Source organism: Pantherophis guttatus, chromosome 17, assembly GCF_059756535.1.
Source record: "Pantherophis guttatus breed Tessera chromosome 17, ASM5975653v1, whole genome shotgun sequence".
NCBI classification, from domain to species: Eukaryota; Metazoa; Chordata; class Lepidosauria; order Squamata; family Colubridae; genus Pantherophis; species Pantherophis guttatus.
In genome coordinates this window covers 54,541-72,878 of record NC_142079.1, presented here as the reverse complement: position 1 = coordinate 72,878, position 18,338 = coordinate 54,541, and the positions used below count along the sequence as shown (strand labels likewise).

At 52.1% G+C, this 18,338-nt stretch overlaps 2 protein-coding genes across 6 annotated transcripts in view; both read right to left on the bottom strand.

The window, feature by feature from the left end:
- TTC28 (tetratricopeptide repeat domain 28) overlaps nt 1-11,530 on the bottom strand; it is a 34,989-nt gene extending 23,459 nt beyond the window's left edge. For 2 of the 4 annotated variants that reach the window (XM_060682144.2, XM_060682146.2), the window contains exon 1: nt 2,016-2,261. In XM_060682144.2, coding sequence (XP_060538127.2) covers nt 2,016-2,042 — 27 coding nt within the window. In that variant the 5' untranslated portion in view covers nt 2,043-2,261. Of the gene's footprint in view, nt 1-2,015; nt 2,262-9,215; nt 9,495-11,308 lie in introns of those variants that run through there. The other 2 variants (XM_060682143.2, XM_060682142.2) reach the window with 2 other exon arrangements.
- Nucleotides 11,531-11,718: 188 nt separating this feature from the next.
- CHEK2 (checkpoint kinase 2) lies at nt 11,719-18,337 on the bottom strand. 2 transcript variants are annotated; one of them, XM_060692005.2, is made up of 14 exons: nt 18,044-18,337; nt 17,804-17,928; nt 17,543-17,690; nt 17,355-17,445; nt 16,956-17,064; nt 16,133-16,189; nt 15,814-15,875; nt 15,275-15,374; nt 14,856-14,942; nt 14,540-14,703; nt 14,036-14,151; nt 12,937-13,022; nt 12,369-12,449; nt 11,719-11,854 (listed from the first exon to the last, which is right to left on the bottom strand). In XM_060692005.2, exons 1-14 carry the CDS (start codon nt 18,276-18,278, stop codon nt 11,771-11,773), a joined length of 1,545 nt encoding a protein of 514 aa, XP_060547988.2. In that variant the 5' UTR covers nt 18,279-18,337; the 3' UTR covers nt 11,719-11,770. The 2 variants fall into 2 exon arrangements, with proteins under 2 accessions (XP_060547988.2, XP_060547987.2); XM_060692004.2 differs by having other exon boundaries at nt 17,322-17,445; nt 18,044-18,278.
- Nucleotide 18,338: the final 1 nt, after the last annotated feature.

Here is an 18,338-nt window from a genome sequence, read left to right as displayed (position 1 = left end):
GAGGCAGCACCATGGAGGAGAAAGTAGCCTAAAGCAGGAGCTATGGGGGGGGGGCAACATTCCGCCCACACTCCAAGGACATATCTTTTCTTTCAAAAACTGGAAACATCCCCAGAAGTTGGAGCCTCCTCTGTGCTCAATTGCTCATGTTCCATCTATGCACGTGAGTATGCCTCCATTAAACTTCTGGCACCCCTGTTCACTGCGGGAGGAAGGAAGGAAGAAAGGGAGGGAGGGACAAAGGGAAGGAGGGAGAGAGGGAGGGTGGGAGGGAGGGAGGGAGGAAGGAAGAAAAGGAAGGAAGGAAGTTCTGCTAGCTGCTCAGAATTCTCCAGGCTGCATAGCAAGGCAGCATCAAGATGCTTTGCTTCCTGCCTGCCAGCCACCAACCAGAAGGTCAGGAGGGAGATCTAGTCTCCCCAGTCAAAAGCAAGCAGAAGTGAAGCCAGGAGCAGCAGCAAAGGGGCAGGTACGGATCCTCCCATAGATTTCAGCTCTGGTTTTCTGATGGTTAATTACTGGCAATGCGCTACTTACAAACATTTCCGCCAGAGTCCCACGCGTCACACAGGTCTCTCTTTCACCAACAGAGGCCCAGGAAGAGCCACCCTCCTGCCCAATGCCCACTCTCAGCACAGACTCTTGGGTGGCAGAGAAGTGTTACAGCAAGAGACCAGATCCCAGAATCAGCTTGTCATCAGCACCTGTGGAACAGGCATCTTGGACACCAATCTTTTGAGAATGCTGGATGGACTTCTTATGGGAGCAGCAGATCAGAGAGTGTGAGATGCTCCATCAAATGTGAAACTGGTGCACTGCTCCAAGTTTGGAAATCACCACAAGGCACCCCATATGAGTACTTGGGTAGGGGTGGGGGTGGGGCTCCAAACTAGCCGTTTCAACAAAAACCAATCCGGTGGTATGAGACAATGCCAAGAGACCTTCATCCCTCCAAGGACAGTCAGCTCCCCAAAACAGACGTAGGCTCTAGGGAATTGCACCCAGCGCACAGGTCGGCTTACAGGTGGGCATTACAGGATGGTCTCCTGAATGTTTCCTGAAGTCTGGTTCCAAGCAAAAAGTAACTCCCTATTTTCCTCTTATGCTCATAGAAAACATAAAATTAATCCGGCAAATACGTCAAAGGCCAGAGCAAACCACCCAGAAAGTTTCAAAGTTGTTTTTTCAAAAGGCAACTGGACTGTTTTTTTCCTTGAGGAGGATGGGTATATGTATGTTTATAGCAGATGTACATGTGTGTAAGGTATGTGTATAGGTAGATAGATAAACTTTCTTTTGAGAACAGGTAACAGCATTTCATTTTTAATGCGTGCCAGTATGCTCACAGTAAAAAATTACAAAGGATATCCTAATCCTAACTTCCAAAAACAGTGCCGTTTCCTTTTGAAAAAAAACAACTTTGAGACAACTATGAGCTGGATGAGCGACAATCTCCACGGACATAAACCCAGAAACAGCCAGAGCGCAGCTCGCCCAACGGGCACCCCGGCCCTTCCACCGCCCTACATGGGCCCCGCGGCCGGCAACGGCTAAGCAGCGCGCCGAGCACCGCAGGGAAGGTTGCCACGAACGCAAAGGACCGGCTCGCCCCCCTCCGGCTCCAGGGAGGGCGAGCCAGCGCACGGGACCAGCAGCCCGCCCGGCCGCCCCCCTCCCGGCGGCACCTGCGGCGCTGTCCAGTTGCTTCCCCGGTGCCGCCAGCTGAGCAGAAGGGCAGCGTCTCCGATCGCACAAGCCCCGGGCAGCCCCGGCGGAAAGCAAGGCGCCTCCCTCGAGCAGGAGGAGGAGGAGGAGGATCCGGCGGCTGACAGGAGCACCGCTACCGGCCCCCAGCGCTGCTCCCCGCTGGCCAACTCCGGCCCCGGCGGCTAACAAAGGCGGCACAGCCCAGACGCCGCAGAAGCCGCCCGGGAAGCAGGCGCGCCAGCCGCGGCGCAGGCAACAAAGCGGCCTTATAAGGCAAAGGCCCGGAGCCGCCGGGCGCGGAGGCTCACCTTCTTCCGGGGCTGCCATTTCATCATATTTGTGGAGCGCGGGGCTCGGGCATCAAGGCGCGGCGGGGGCAGGCGCGGGCTCGCCAGGGCCGCCGCTCATGCCGCCGCCCGCCGCTCAGGGCAGCGCCCCCGGCAGCAGCGCGCCCGCCCGCCCGCCCGCCGCGCCCCCTTCCCGGCCGCAGGCTGCCGCTGCTCCGTCGGCACCAGAGGCGGAGGGAGCGGCGCGCGGGAGCCGCGGCCGGGCGCCTGGCAGGCTCGGCAGCCGGAGCGCGACCAGAGGGAGCTCCGCGGCTCCCCGCCGCCGCCGCCGCCGCCGCCTCTTGGCTCGGCCGCGCCTCCTCCCTCCGCCGCACTAATGACTTCCTCCCCCCGCCTCCCGCCGCCCAAGCAAACAGCCTGTTTCGGCCCCGCTCGGGAGCCGCCCGGCCCTAGTGCCTGCCGCTCCCCGGCCGCAGCGTGGCGAGAGCAGGGCCGCTCCTGCTCTTGGTTCTCCGAGCCGGCTCCGTCGACGGCCGCTGAAGCATCGGCACGCGAAGGCCCTCCTCTCCGGGCCGCCGTGCGCGGATCTCCCCAAAAGCCACTCCGGGGCAGAAAGCTCCGCTCCCGCAAGGCTCCCCTTGCCGAGTCCCTCCTGGGCTGATAAATGGAAGCGGGGCAGCAGCAGCCCCCGCCTCGCCAGCCTCTCCGAGCCGCTTCTGGCCGGCAAGCAGGGGGCCCTTTCTCTCGCCTGCTTCCAAGCCCTCTTAGCCTGGAGCTCAGCTCCTAAAGTTGCCCTGTCTTCCTCCAGAAGCTTTTCCCCACCTCCCTGGCCTTCCCAGGTGACCTTCCAGCCAAGAACTGACTTAGCTTCCAAACTCAGCTGAGGCTACCCACACTGTGCCCCAAAGGGCCAATTCCGCATGTCCCAGCATCTTTCTTCTCCTGCCACAACTCTTTCATTAGCAAGGCACCTGACTTTTCCAGGACAGCAAAGGGTCTCATGCAGTGGTGAAATCCAATTCTTTTTACTACCGGTTCTGTGGGCGTGGCTTGGTGGACGTGGTGTGGCTTGGTGGGCGTGGCAGGGGATATTGCAAAATCTCCATTCCCTCCCCACTCTGGGGCCAGCCAGAGGTGGTATTTGCCGGTTCTCCAAACTGCTCAAAATTTCTGCTACCGGTTCTCCAGAACCTGTCAGAACCTGCTGGATTTCACCCCTGGTCTCATGGTTAAAGTGCTTGACGGGCAGCAAAAAAAATGTGGCCTGTAATCCTGCCTTAGACCAAAGCCGATTGGATAACTTGTGACCAGTCCCTTTCTCTCAGCCTCAGAAGAAAGCCGCAATGGCAACCCCCTTGTCCATATAATTTGGAAGTAAGCTGGATTTAAAAAGCAGGCACTCCCCAACCGCAACTCCCCCTAGTTAAACTAGGGGCAAATGAGCTCCAATGCCAGAAAACCACCTGCAGCCTAACAGAAAAAAACAGGGTGTGGGGAGTCTGAGGTCCATCATACCTCTGGAGCTTGCCCGAAGTCCAATTTACCCAGCCATCTAAGTGACAGATGTCACACACAGAAATAGGACTGAGTTTCCAAGAAGCCAAGGTTGCTAAGCAATCGTCGGCTGGATTCACAGGAAATACATGGGGCCACAAGGCTAACCCAATGCAAAAGGGTGGTGAGGCAGGTCTTTCCCCCCAGGATGGAAGAACATCTTCCATCCTGGGGGGAAATCAAACACTGCAATTTAAGACCAATTCAAGATTAGGGTTAGGGTTAGGGCACCAAGGATACTCTTCTGGCCGGTAGTCACATCTGGATGACTACTTCAAAAATGCTATGCACATCCCCCATGCCTCTACCATCGATGCTTCAACCCCCCACCCGCAAAACAGATTCCCAGCATTCTTGATCAACTGTATGCTAAGAAGGCACAGCCTTCAGCCCCCCCTCCATTTACTGGACTAAACACAACTCCTCTTAACACCTCAACAATCCACCTCTTGGGCCAAAGCGGAGAGACCCAGTCACAGCTTCGGATTTTCTCTGCCCAAGAGAGAGGCAGAGCAAGGAGTGGCACTTTTGCTGACAGCACAACAGAAACCCCACAGGCAGGTTAAGGAAGGGGGTCTTTACCTGCTGTCTTTCTGCTGAAAAAGCTGCTGCTCCCTGACTCGGCCTCAAGCCAGCCATTTCCACCTTAACCAGTTTTTCCCAGAAATAAAATAAAGCAACTGGACTTCCCCACCCCAATTTAAACAGTGTATTTGAGGCAGGGTAATGACACAATGAAAGCCGCATCTGGAAGTGCCCCAGGTCCTCCTTTCTGTCTTTGTTCAAGATGCAATGCTAGGAAATACCAGCAGCAACTTGGCAGATTCACTGCCAGGCCTGAGCCCAACACAGCCTGGCTGGCACAAGGGACTGTACAAATGTGTTCAAATTCCTGCCAGACAAAAGGCCGAAGGAACAAACAAGCTTTTGAGCACTGTGAGCCCATCCTTTTGCTTCTGAGTTGCTGTAAATCACCCAGCCTAAAGTGCAACAAAATGAAGGGGTTTGTACAGGCTTCTTCCTGGGCACCAGACCTGCTGACGGCCGGCTCAGCATTCCTGGGGCCTGAAAGGAAGCCTTGTGAAACCTGCTGATCTCTACCACTTTTACCCACCAACAACAGCCTGAAAGAGTGACAAAACCAGCAATGCTGGAGATGAGTAGAGCAGAAAGCCAAATAGATTTGCATTCTCCACCTTTCCATCTTGTTGGCGAGCAACAGTTAGCAAGCTTTTAAAGCATTTCCACAATATTTGATCTATACTGATTATTTTCAGTCATCTTGTTTTTGATTTCACAGAAAAGCAAAATAGTCTTGTTAAAATTTCAGTGAAACACATGTTCGTGACAAATTTTCTTCATGGAAGAGCAACCCAAGGCCCCCTGGACATATTCTCCTGTTGGCTCTTGCCCAGAGAATGTGTGTTGCGGAAGCAATCTCCTGGGTTGGGATCACTCCGCAGGGGCATCCTTCTGGGAAACGGAGGGTAGATGCACAGCCATTTGAGGTAGCAACAATGCAGAACGCCAGGACCCTGTCCTGGGCCCAGCTCCGTCCCTCAGTCTAGGGTTCAGAGACTCTCTTGGGAGGCAAACCAAGGTGTTTTTGCCAAGGCTCAGATGTTCTTGGAGTGGTGAAGGAACCTGCCCTAGAACCACTGTGGGAAGCAGGTCAGTCAGTCTTTGGAAACAACAGAAAAATCTTGTGCAGATCACAAAGAACCTACGGCAGAGGCAGGACTTTACTGAATTAAGCGACCGCCGCCGCCGTTTCCTCTGGATTTTTTTATTCTCCTGCAAGGATCTCTCCAGCAGGAAGGGCTCACTTTCCAACATAGAAAGCCATGGTTTTATGCAATGGGGAGATAGGACGTAGTAAGGAATCTGGTGGAACAGAGCATCATGCATCCCTGACTGTGTCCACAAGGGTGTCAAGCCTTCTTATGGCAGCCAAGGTTATAAAACAGATCCATGGGGGAGACGAAGGTGTTAATTCTATCTGCCTAGATGCAGTCCCACCACCAGGGGGACAGGGAGAAAAAGCCCCCGCCCCCAGGCCCAGCCTTCCCACTTCCTATTTCTGTCCACACAGTCAGTCATATCTGATCCAAGAAGCCATCACTTCTTTCTTCGGCACACATGTGCCGAATACCTGTATACTGCACGAGTCAAAAAGAGGGCTGTAAAAATATTTACAGACCCCTCGCGTCCTGGACATAAACTGTTCCAACTCCTACCCTCAAAACGACGCTATAGAGCACTGCACACCAGAACAACTAGACACAAGGACAGTTTATCCCGGAACGCCATCACTCTGCTAAACAAATAATTCCTTCAACACTGTCAAACTAGTTACTAAGTCTGCATTACTATTAATCTTCTAATTGTTCCTATCACCCATCTCCTTCCACTTATGACTGTATGACTGTAACTTTGTTGCTGGTATCCTTACAATTTATATTGACTGTTTCCCTATGACTATCATTAAATATTGTACCTTAAGATTCTAGATGAATGTATCTTTTCTTTTATGTACTCCGAGAGAGTATGCACCAAGACAAATTCCTTGTGTGTCCAATCACACTTGGCCAATAAAGAATTAAATTAAATTAAATTAAATTAAATTATTCTATCCTATCCTATCCTATCCTATCCTATCCTATCCTATCCTATCCTATCCTATCCTATCCTATCATGTGCAAGCCATGAAAACATTATTCCAGTTCTATTTCACTGCCAAAAAATGTTTCTTTGGCACTTCAGGAAGAGAAGTTCCACCTGGCCTGGACCACTGAGGACCCTTGTCTCAACAGAACAGAAGAGGGACAAAACCAGAGGTGCGGAGCTGGCTTCCTGGAGGAAGCAGGATGTTTTTTGGGAGAACATGGCTCAGCTGGGCGGCCAGGCCCTCCCTTCTCAAAGCGCCTGCTGAACCTCCGAGGGACAGGCAAAGGTGCAGGTGGTGTTGTCCTGGGTCATACAAAAAAAAAAAAAAAAAGCAGAGAAAGAAGCCAGGCAGTTGGGGCTGTCAAGGTGGCGGAGGATCCAAGAGGGGTCAGCAAAGGCATATGGGAAGGGGGTTCTGTTACAATCAGGACACAGAGAAAGAGCTGAGAAAACTGAGTGGGACCCCATTCTGTTTGAATTACACCGTGCGCCCACAAAAGATGTCTTCAGTTCAGCTGGAGCTGAAATTTTCTGCAGAGTTGATGGCCTTTTGCCAAGAAAAGGCCAAAATGCTTTGGCTCACATGCAGCTCTTAACCACAATTCCTCCCCTTTTCCAGGGCCAGAAACATTTTCAGCCAAAGGGGATGTTTTGGGATGCAAATCCCAATCGTTTTAGACTCCAAATGGAAAGGGCAGAAAGCACCAAGCGAGATGGAGCTTTCCCCCCTTCTGGTTGGATGGTGGGGGGCTTTCATATGGTGGTATCCCCAGGCATGGAGTTGTCTCCCTGAGGAGGGAAGCTCTCCTGGCACTGCATTTGGCATCATTCTGAGATCCAACAGAGACTTTCAACTGCAAGCAACAAGAGCCAAAGAATCCATCGTCTCAGCGACTGGACAACTATCACTGAGGATTCTTCAACTATCAGCGTTGATGATTTTCTCAAAACATAAAATATTAATGCAGCCCGCTATTTATACAACCTGGATCCTGGCCAACAGCTTCCAAAAAAAAATCTGCAGACCACAGCGAGCATCCAGAAACAGCAGAGTCTAAACTAGGAGGCCTCCAAAACCATTCATTTTCTGTTTAGGTGATAGTGGTTACCATCATTCAGAATTTTTTTGAGATTTCAGACATAGAAGCATTCAGCATTCTGGAGAAAATTGGAGGCCCCTCCCCAGAAGGGTTGCTCCTCCAAGCATTGGACACCCTGGCTGCTTAGCCTCTTCATCCATACGCTGAGATCAAGGTTGAGACTCAGGTCTCCCTGGAAGGCATTTGTCCCAGGAGTCTTGTCCACTTCCTCTGGCTGAGGCAGGAGAAGAAAACTGCCTTCCATGGAAAAGGAAGCTTGGCCACAAACCAGCCTTGGTGGGAAAACTGCCCCCCCCATCTGAGACCCCAGGAAGCCAAACCACAGAAGGAACTTGCCAGCCTCCTGCCCCCCCCCCCACTCCAGTCCAGGCAGAAGTGAAATGCTCAGATGCCAAACGAAGGGAAGCACTCTTTGGCATTGTTTGCCATTGGGAAAGCATTTGGATGCTTCCAAGAACAAGAGGGTCTTGGTGGATGTGGTAACTGGGGTGGGGGGGAAAAGGTGGAATCTGATGAGCCTCCCAGCAAGGTACTTCCTGTCCTGTAGCCCATCAGCAACAAAAGAGAGGGCTCCAAAGGTTGCGCAAGGGGCAAAGATCTGTAGCAGCTGAAAAGGTCTCCCCTGCATACTCAGGTAGAAGAAGAGAAAGTGACAACGGAGTCCAGTGGTGAACAAAGCCCGATGCTTTCTCTGCTCTCTCCATGCATCACGGCTGGCACATAGTTACTCCAAACCTCTGGACTCTACTGAACTAGAAAGTTCCTATGCAGCTGGTTATCGCCTCCCCAATGGACCAAGCAGCGATAAAATACAGGACATTATAATGGTAAAAGGAAGGCCCCCAAAAATTCTGCAGAGGAGGAAGCTACAACTGGACATTCCCCCAGAAAACACCCCCTTCATGTCCTAGTTGAAGACCCCTTTCCCATTTTGTTTCTGGCTATCTCAAGAGCCAGAGATTTGCAGAAAATGGCTGTCTACACAGAACAGAATTCACATCCCAGAGACTTCCTGGGGCTGCTCGACAAAGTACGCATGAGCCAAATCTTTCCACCCATCCCTCCCACCACCACAGCCGTCTCTGTCTCTGTCAGAGCAATTTACAAGCATTCCTGCCCCTTCCTCAGCTGGCTGCTCTTGCACTTTGCAGGAGGGAGGTGTACCGTACATGTGCAAATCAACAAAATAACTAAGCTACGCAAGCCACGAAAGGGTGTCCAGGAAGGCAGAGGGACTCTGTTTCAAGACACAGCAGATTAGAGAGTCTACTATTCTGTGCTCTGCTCCTGATAGGCGGAGTGTAGCAAGGCTGCAATTAAGGGAAAACATGCACAATGGGGAAGCGGGATTCTAGCTTTACTTCCAGCTCCATGTGCAGGGCTTACTAGCACCACACACCTCCTGCTGGGAAGCCTTGCCTTGCCACAGCTGCTTTCTGGAGAGAGCGGGAAGCATGTTTTCTCGAAGGCCCCTGCCCAGTAACACACGGACTTAGACACACAAACACACACGCTCTGGGGTGAATTACAGCCACTCTGTGGGAGTTCTTCACGGCAGTTCTGACAGGAGAGTTTGAAGGGAGGGGCAGAATCTGGTCCCAGGAATTTCATCGAGTTCTTTGAGAGATCAACCCAAAGGCCATTTTGGTACCCAGATGGTGGGACAGAAGCTGGATCGCTGTTGGTTCAGGAACCCAAGGGTGTCCACCATCTCGAGGTAAAGAAGGCAGGTCAGGCAGGGAGATGGCTCTCCGTGTAGTGCCAGTTGGGGCTGCCATGCCCCACGCTCAGGTCCCTGAGCTTGGTAGGATGCTCCCATCTCGAGCCGGAATTGTGGGGCTCCCACCCTCCATTCCTCACACATACCTCCCTAGACACACTTAAGTGTGGACATCCCTACCTTTGGCCATTTGGGGTTCAGAAGCTGGGCCTTGACGGCATCGTCCAGAGCTCTGTCGTACTGCTGGATCTTCACATATGCTGCAGAGCGGTTGCTGTAGAGGATGCAGTTCTGGGGATCGACCCCCAAGGCTTCACCATAGAGCAGGATGGCTCTATGGTAGTCACCCGCTTGGCAAGCCTGGTTGCTCTGTCGTACCTTCTCCACAAACTCAGCCTTACTCAGGGTGGGCCCGCCGGACCCCTTATCCTCAAGGCTTTTTGACCCAAACAGAGTCATCTGGCAAGGGGAAAGTGGCATTCACTTAGAGACCGTGCAACCACACAGAAGCCATTGGGTGAGCTGTCGTCAGCTTGCCACCTCCACCCTGGAGCAGAAGTGGGCCCTCTCCCTTTTGGGTTTCCCTTGGAGCTAACCTCTCCAAATAAGACACTCAGAGTTATAAGCTGCCCGCCCTCAAACCATAGTCCTTCAGGGAATCGCTGCCTCATGCCACAAATAAAGAAACTTATTTCTTAACGCTCTAATATTATGACATGGGGACTTGAAAACTCGGATCCACACTTTATTCTACCTCTGTAGGAAGATCTCCCACAGCAGGAAGAGAGCTGATCTCTCAGCCATCTCATGAGACCTGTAGCCTACCCACCCCCCACCCCATATGCAGTGTCCCTTGGGTCTTTCCCTCTGGCGTCCCTTGGATGAAGAAAAAGCTGTACTGTAATATGGCTTTGTCCTCCTCCTCCCTCTTTCTGCACAGGGATCTTGGAAGAGGGAGCAACAACTTCCTGAGTCAAACTAGTGAAAGGATGAAGAGGAGAACGTATGTTCCCATAGGAGGAAAATGCAGCACGATTAATGAAAAGCTGGAATTGGTGGCATTTGGGAGAGCTCCCTCAAGTTAAATCAAATCTTTCAAGGGAGGACTACGATGTCACAGACCAGATGGTTTGCTTTAGATAAATCAAAACCAAAGATCCAGGAAGGCTAGTTACATGCAGGTGAGAAGGGAGTTTAGAAAAAAAATCCTTCCTTCCTCTTGGCTTTGTTGAATGTTTAACCCCTCCAGATTACATAGACAAAAGGGCAGGGGTGGGGTGGGGTGGTTTCCTGTCCTTGGAGAGAGAGCTGCTTAAGACAGGCTGCTCTCCAGTCTAGAGCAGCAATAAAACACTATTAGGAGAGCATCACCCCAGTTGTGAAATGACAACTCCGATTTCACTAGGAGTTGAATAAGGCAATTTAGACTGAGCTCTTCAGCTCTGCAAGTTTCCACCTTCCCATCAGGCCTTTGGGAGAAAACAGGGTTTCCTCAACAAATTCAGCACTGGGGATCCCCAAATATGAGTGGAAAGGAAGATCATATCTGTTGAATAGGGGCTTCTGTGGCAACAAGCCGCCCGGGGGCCAAGGCGGCCCTCCAAGGGACCTGAAGTCGGGCAGGGGGCAGATTCCGCAAGAGAGGCTGCCAGTTCCTGGTCACCGCTCGGCAGGCGAGTGGGCGAGGGCGGCGCTGCTCCTGCAGCCAAAGGGGATGTTTCAGGCCTTCCATAAACCCACCGAGCGAGTACTCGAAACAGCCTCGCTTAACCAGGATTTGCGGCTTGTGGAGCCAAACAAGAATTCGGGTCTGGAGAGGGCGCAACGAATCGGGGACAGGGAGGGGTGGCAAAGGGGGAGCCAAGCGCCCGCGGCTACAAGCAGCCGCGGCCGACAAAGGCCGATCCGGGGTCCGGCCGAAGCGGCTACATGGAGCGGCTCCGGGGGCCTCCTTGGCGGGCAAGGTTTTCCTTCCTTCGGGCAGGCTTCGCACCTGGCTCGCTGCGTAAAGCAATCGGCCAAGCCAAGGCGACTAGGGGATTCCCCCGCCGGATCGCGTTCGGCCGCCGGGAAGCACAGCCGCACGCCACGCCTTCCCCGCTCGCGGGCCCACGTAGGCTCCAGCTTTTCCGAGGACGCCGCCGGGCTGCCTGGCCGCGCCAGAAGGGGGGCTGCACCGCCGCCAGTCGACCAGCGGCAGCTAAGCCGCCGGTGCCCGCGGGCGGGATCTCGCGCTATGGACCGAGCAGCTCCAGGCCGGTCCCGCGGCTCACCCGGGCGAGTGGCGGCTCTCCCGCGCCGGCTGCTTCTCCGCCGCCGCCGCCGCCGCCTCGGCGCCGCCACGCGCTGCGAGCCGCCTCCTGCCGCTGCATGGCCCTCAGCGCTGCCGGCCCCCGGCCGACCTCCGCGCCATTTTCGGGTCCGGCCGCCACTTGGAGGGGGAGCTGCCTTGCGCCGCGCAGGATAGCCAGGCAGGACCCGCCCCGCCCGCCCCTTCTCCCTTCCCCCTCCCCCCCAACTCCTGGCGGAGTTTTCCCAAGTTGAAGGGAGCCCTCCCAGCTCGGCTGCCAGGGAAGGGGCGGTCCGCGATGCCAGCCCCAGCCCCCGGCCGCGCAGGGGGTCCGGAGGACTCAGCCGTCGCTTGACCGAGTCGTGCAGCCCAGGAAAGCAAGCAAGGCCCAGCTGGGTTTCAAGTTTTATTAGAGTTTAAAAAAGGGGCTTGAGGCCCTTTTGAGTCAAGGCCCCGGCTGCACTTTCTGCCTCTTGGAAGGTCCAGTCTTCTCGTCCTCGTGGTAGTCTCTTTTTCTGCCTGGGGGCACCTGGAAAGGGGTGGAAGCCACAGTCACCTCTTGCAGAGCAACCCCGTCCTTTGCTGGCCAGAGGCTGGTGCGCGCCCCATGTCCCAAAATAACAGCCGTGGCCAGATTAGGGATGGCCCAAGAACAGCTGCCCTGGAGTGATCTGGATCTCCGTGCCCTCGCTGGACACCAGGCCACGTCCTCGTTTGTTTCACCTCTGCGTGTGGTGTGATGGCCAGGACAGTTAGCTCCTTGTGGGAATTGAAACTCAGCCAAAGGGGATATTGAGTCTCCATCCCAGCCAAGCTGAGCCCCTGAAAGCCCTTCAGATGTTCAAACAGAACATGGGGGACAGAAGAAAGCCTGCATTGGGCCCCACGTCCCCCAGCACTAGAAATGGCACGTTTTAGCCCATGTTCAATGGCACCCATGGGCACCAGACATGGATTTACTGTTCTTTGGCAAGCCAGGTTTAAAATTGCGGAACTGCTTGGTCCCTTCTTCAAGAACAAAAGCAAAGGCCAGGAATACCTACCAAAGTCAGAGGCTCAGGCTTAACTCTCATGTTCTGTGTTTGAGCAAGTAATTGTTGAAAAGTATGCCTCATATGTTCATCCTATGAGGAACACATGTGAACACAGATTTAAGGGAAGCCCTGGGAGAGTCGACATGCACATTGGGCAATGAAGAATGCTGAATGGCTCGGCAGAGGGGACAGAACCTGCAGGGGAAGGGGCATCAGCCCAAGCACTGGAAATGAAGACCCCAGCCCTATTCAGCATTTTCCTTCATCGCCTTGTTCTTTGTACTCACACTTGCGAAGCAATGATAGGAGCCCTTTTCTGGTTAAGCGATGTTCTACGGAGCACAGCAAAGAAGAGAAATGGCCACAGAAGGAAAGGAAGCCTGAGACTTGCTTGGTCAGATTTGGCTTCCCAGATTTGGCTCACTGCCACCTCTCCATCTTTGACAAAACAGGGCTCAGGCACACCCCCTGCCTCATTCCTCTTCCTGCAGGACCACTCCACTCCTCCTCATCCTCCAGTCTCCCGTCAGCAAGCAGCCAGGACCCTCGCAGATGGGCAAACCAGCTTGGTCCCTACCTGCAGCCAGGGGTGCTCCAAGGCCTCTTCTATTTTCAAGCGCTTGGTGGGGTCCACAACTAGAAACTTCTGAACCAGGTCAAAAGCTGCAACAAGGAAACAACTGACTGTTAAGTCAGGGAAGCTCCACCCTCCTATGGTGCATAAATGCTGCTGATGGAGGCTTTCCTTGCCATGGGCCTGTGGCATCCCTGCATCACTACCCTCTCTCCTGCTGGAACTATGGCAGCAACTGAGAACTTAATCCCCTTGCCCAAACAATGCCATCTATCAGGACCTAGGAGGCCTGTCTTGTCCTCTGGAACAGCAGCTCCAACCCTGATGAAAGTCTTTGAATGCTTGGCTATGCTCCCAGGCTTTGTGGCTTGTTTATATGGTTTTTCTTCTGGATGCACACGTTCTGTTTCGTCTTCATTATTTGCTTTTAAAATGTAAATTGTCCACAGTCATTTGGCCTCCAAATTGCATAGATAAATAACCATACCATGACTAACCTTCTGTAAACATGAGCCCAAAACGGGAGAGAAAGGACAGGGATCCCCATCAGTTGAGACAACACCTCTACTTCTGTTCCTCACCTTCCTGTACCATCTAAACATGGAAGTCCTCTCTCTGTCCTGTAGCTGCGGAAATGAAACTAAACCTGGTGAAGATATTATCTTTTACCCTGGAGTGTCTCCAAGTGCAGCTCCTGCCAATCTCTCTAAAGCCACTGACAGAGCGAGCAGACTACAGGAGGGACACTACGGCTCGTCCTTCGCCATTCTCCTTCAGCTTCACCTCCCCAGTGTCTTTAGCCTGAGATGAGACTTCCCCATCTTGGTACCTTCTCAAGGTAACAGTACTAATTGACGGCAGTGTCTAAACTTCCCGGTCAGCTCTCTTCAGGCCAGAGAAGCCTGGGTGCCTCTGCAGGGCCCTTCCTTGGAGGTTCACTCAGAATGGGATTTCAAGGCCGGAAAGGCCGCAAACGTTTGGGCAAGTTCAAAGGTGAAGACAAAGGTATGCTGACTGGTCCCCCAAAAGTAGTCAACTCACTCTCTCCCCACATACACCCTGTCTCTGTGTCCTCCCAGTTCCTTGGGGAGCACTGCCATACCATCTCTGGATATATCCTTCCATACTTCTTCAATGTAACAGTAGTTGCCGCTGGTGATTTGTTCTGTCAGAGACGGCCGGGCACTTTTCTTGGAGAAAGGTGGATAGCCAGAAAGGCTGAGCAAAAAGAAGAACAGAAATGTCCCGCTTTACTCCTTTTATAACGGGGACAACTGAAGCTCATGCTCCACTTCTACTAGTCCTCAAAGCAGCCTTTGGCCAGGTTTTGCACCTCTGTTGTCATATGAAATATGACAACTGTAGTGTAAATCCTAACACAAAGGTCACCCTTTGGCCATGAACGATTAGGTTGCAATGCCAAAGAGATCTGTACTTTGGTCTGGGGCTGCCATACTTTGCGATCCCGGGGAGCGGGGGAAGGGGAAAACTCATCCAGACATTATTCCAATCTCAGCGAGTTTACACAAAAGTACAGCATTAGTAGTTCTTGTGAAAGATGGGATGTGAAACCGAGTATTTTACCAGCCATACTAAACTTTTTTACCACATAAAGAGAATCACTCCAAGACTCCAGCAGTCCACAGACCGTCCATATCCAGCTGTTCCAGCGAAATGTAGAATCTCTGGAGCAAGATAGTCAGGAGTGCCACATAATGTTTGCATAAGAGAAGTTTCTCCAATGATCTTGGATTGTCCAAAATCTGTAATCTTGTACAAGGAAAGTTGAGAACAGTTCAAAGCTTGAAATTAGACTTTTCTCTGTGCCTGTTAAGAGTCTCATCAGAAATATACATCTTACTTTGCCCTCTTACTTGATACAAAATGAATTTATATATAGTGGAAGGCAGTTCCTTACTTACCTTGACAAGGCAGTTCTCTTCCCTAGATGATAAAAGCACATTCTCCAATTTCAAATCCCGATGAATTATGCCATGTTTGTGAAGATACTTTGCAGAGTACCAAAAAGGGGAAGAATCATGGAATAAATAGACTTTAAAAAGATGAAAGACAGGAGTTTGGTAGCCCCTATTCAAACTGACATGGTTTATTTTTAAGGTATAAGCTTTGGTGGTCTGATTACCATTCATTGCTATTCACAGCTCTACTTAATTTCTGTTTGAGCTTAAAGCCATAAAATGCCCCTTTGACAGCTCCCCATTCCTACTTGATGCAATGCAAAGCATAAACCCACCTCTAACAGTAAATTCAGCAAAGCTGCCATAGAAAATACTGCAGCTGAGTCACCAGCCAAACTCCCAGTTCGTGTTGTCACAATTACCTGCACAGCCAACAACATCTGGTAAAAATAAAGTTTGCAAGTTCTTTCACTCAGCCGTGCTGGTCGCTGAACCTTGTCAAACAGTTCCCCACCTTCCATCCTGAAAAGATTAGAGGGAAGTTGAAGGGCTTTGTTTTCTTCTTGGAAAGCACATGTTAAGGTAATGCACAGAGACCCAGAGCTAACCAGGAAAGGTAGGCTCTTCAGGTTGAAATTAGAAGTGGGGTTCTTTGCAGATGACCCCCGATGACCTGATCAATTTCCTGGCTTGCTGGACCTCAAAGTTGTTTGAGCCACAAGCATTTGCGATCAAGGGATCATTCATTAGACACCTCACCTGGACCTCCAAAATCAGGTGCCAAGATAAGCCTTCAAGCAGCACTTGGACAAAGAAGGGGATGGGCTCTACTTCATACAGTTAATTGGGCCATGAGATACTATTACCAGTTCATCTTCTAAATATTGCTGGTTTCTGGGAATCCCAGATTCTCATCTGAATTGCAATAAGTCACAGACAGAAACCCAGAACTACAACTTACAATTCCAACACAATATAAAAGTCTTTTCCTTCAAAGAAATCTATTATCCTGATTAGGCAGGGCTGCAGAGAAAAAGAAAGACAATATTCAGAAGTGACTCTTGCAAAACACATTTAAAACAGCAATTTTGTTTTGCTTTTAAAAAGAGGGAATCCATTCATACAGATACGTATCACCTGACTAAGTATGATTTAAAAAAAAATCAAAGTCTTTTTAAAACAGATAAATTTCTCCAGAAACCTTACCAGTAATTCCAATCAAAAGAGAAGAGGAGCAAAACCAGCACAGAATATGCTATTCGCTTTGAAGCGTCACTCACATGGTCGATTCTCTTCAAGATTCCCACTTCTGTCTCAATATTAAAGGGCTTGTCCTGCTGTTAAACAATAAGAGCATCAAAACGTAAAGTCACCCCTGCAGCTTGAACTCATCCCTTTAAATGGAAGCAATTTTCAAAACAAAACAAGGTCCAAGATAGTGATAAGAGTGGCTGCTGTAATGAAGCAAAAACCAGAGGAAAAATAAATAAAAATGTCTGTGCTCAACTGCAAATTAAGTGACAAAGCAGCTCTTGGAGAAAAGATCTTCACCTTAAAAAGTGGGAACGGTAAATGAAGCTTATTTGTGCAGCGAATCTATTACCACCCATTTTCTACAGGGCTGTACCCATCCACTGAATTGCTGGGGGGTTGGCAATAGGGCAGTTTAAGAGCTCTGTTGAAAAATTATGCACTTGGATGAAATTTTAAGTCCCTTGGTCTTACAAAGGGGTTCCCTCAAGGTCAGGACTGTCAAACTTCTGGCCTGTGGGCCAGATGCATCACACGTTGGCCACGCCCATGCCCAGTTTAGTGAAGGGGGAAAAAGTCCAGATACATCATATGACACCGCCATGACGACATGAGTTTGACATCCCTGCTCAAGGTTCAAGGTAAGGGGTTTGAGTGAGATAATAGATTATCAACGTTTTCTTCCTGCATCAGCCTCTAGTGAAAAACACACACAGAATAAAGGCTACACAAAGTCCACAAACACCCAGCCAGATAATGCACAAACATGTTGCATCAACAGTCAGGGAGCAGCCAATATGTTAAAATCAGGGAAGCAATACTCCAGGGTACAAACAAAATGGAAAGACTTACCATTTCTGGCAAAACATCAGTCATAAACTTTGATTTCCTTATGATTTTTATGGCAACTTTCGTATGGGTGTCCCTTTCAAAGGCCAACTTCACCTCTCCACAGGCCCCACTAACAGAAATAGAAGGAAGGAAATGTTGATGTGAGGGAGACCTAGATGCCTAAGCAGTCTTGTTCTCTCTCTCCTCCCCCCACCCCCATGGGCCCAGGGGAGACTCAAGGGCAGACCCACAGAGATCAGGGGGCAGCTCCCGAGAGGACGGCTATGGGCAGCTTTAGTTTAGCTCTCTGGTGTGACCTATTCTGCCCAGACAGTGTGAGAGCAGCTGAAGCCGATGCAGCTGAGGGAGACCCATGCTGAAACCAACCTGGCCCCCAAGCAAGGGATCTCTCCGACCAACCTGCCCAACGTCTTTGAGACGATGTATTTGTTCTGCATTTCCTTGGGGTATTCCAGCTGATGCCCGACCTCCAAATCAGAGAACACAAACACTGGGAAGGCAGCAAGAGGGCACTCCTGTTACAAATGGCACAAAAGTAGGTTTTCTGTGCCTCCTGCTTTTGGGCATGCCAAGAAAGCTCTGCCTACCTTTGTTGTGAGGCACAGAAAGGGCAATTTTGGCCACATGGGACAGAGGAATCTTCCTGCCCTTGCCCACCACGCGGTCATTGACAAAGGTCCCGTTTGCGCTTTGGTCTTCCAGGTAAGTCACAAAGCAGCCCCGAGGTCCCGGTTCCTTAGCAGAAGAGCAAACTTGGGTCAGCTCCCATCGAGCGGAGGGCGGCAGCGGACCCAGCGCCGCAAAGGGGCAGCCCCCCACCCCAGCCTCCGCCCCCCTTAGGGGCTTACTCTGAAGATGCGGAAGTGCCTCTTGCTGTACTGCCGGTAGGTTTCGCCCCTGGGCAGGTCCAGGCTGGAAAAGCTGTAGTCGCAGCCGGGATCGCGGCCAAACCAGTACTCGTTCTTCAGGCAGTCTGGACGGGAAGAAGAGCGGCTCCGGTGAGCCCGGGCAGGAGAGGGACACGAGGCGGCTCGCCCAAGCCCAGCCGTCCGTCTCGAGCCGCCGAAGCCCCCGGGCCGCCTACGCACCGCAGTCCCGGAAGCCCCCGGCCAGGGCGGAGAGGTGTCCCCAGGGCTGCCCCGCCCCCGCCCCCGCCTCCTCCTCCTCTTCCTGGTCCTCGGGGATGGCGGGCAGGTCGTGCGCCGGGAGGGTCTCCAGGGAGCTGAGCGTGCCCGAGGAGGAGCTGTTGGAGGAGCCTGACGGCGGCTGGCTCGGCTGCGTCCCGCCCGCCCGCGGCGGCGACGGCAGCTCCCGGCGGGACATGGGGCCACGGCGCCGGGACACCTTCCGCGCCTCCTCCCCGCCGTGCGCCTGCGCGGGAAG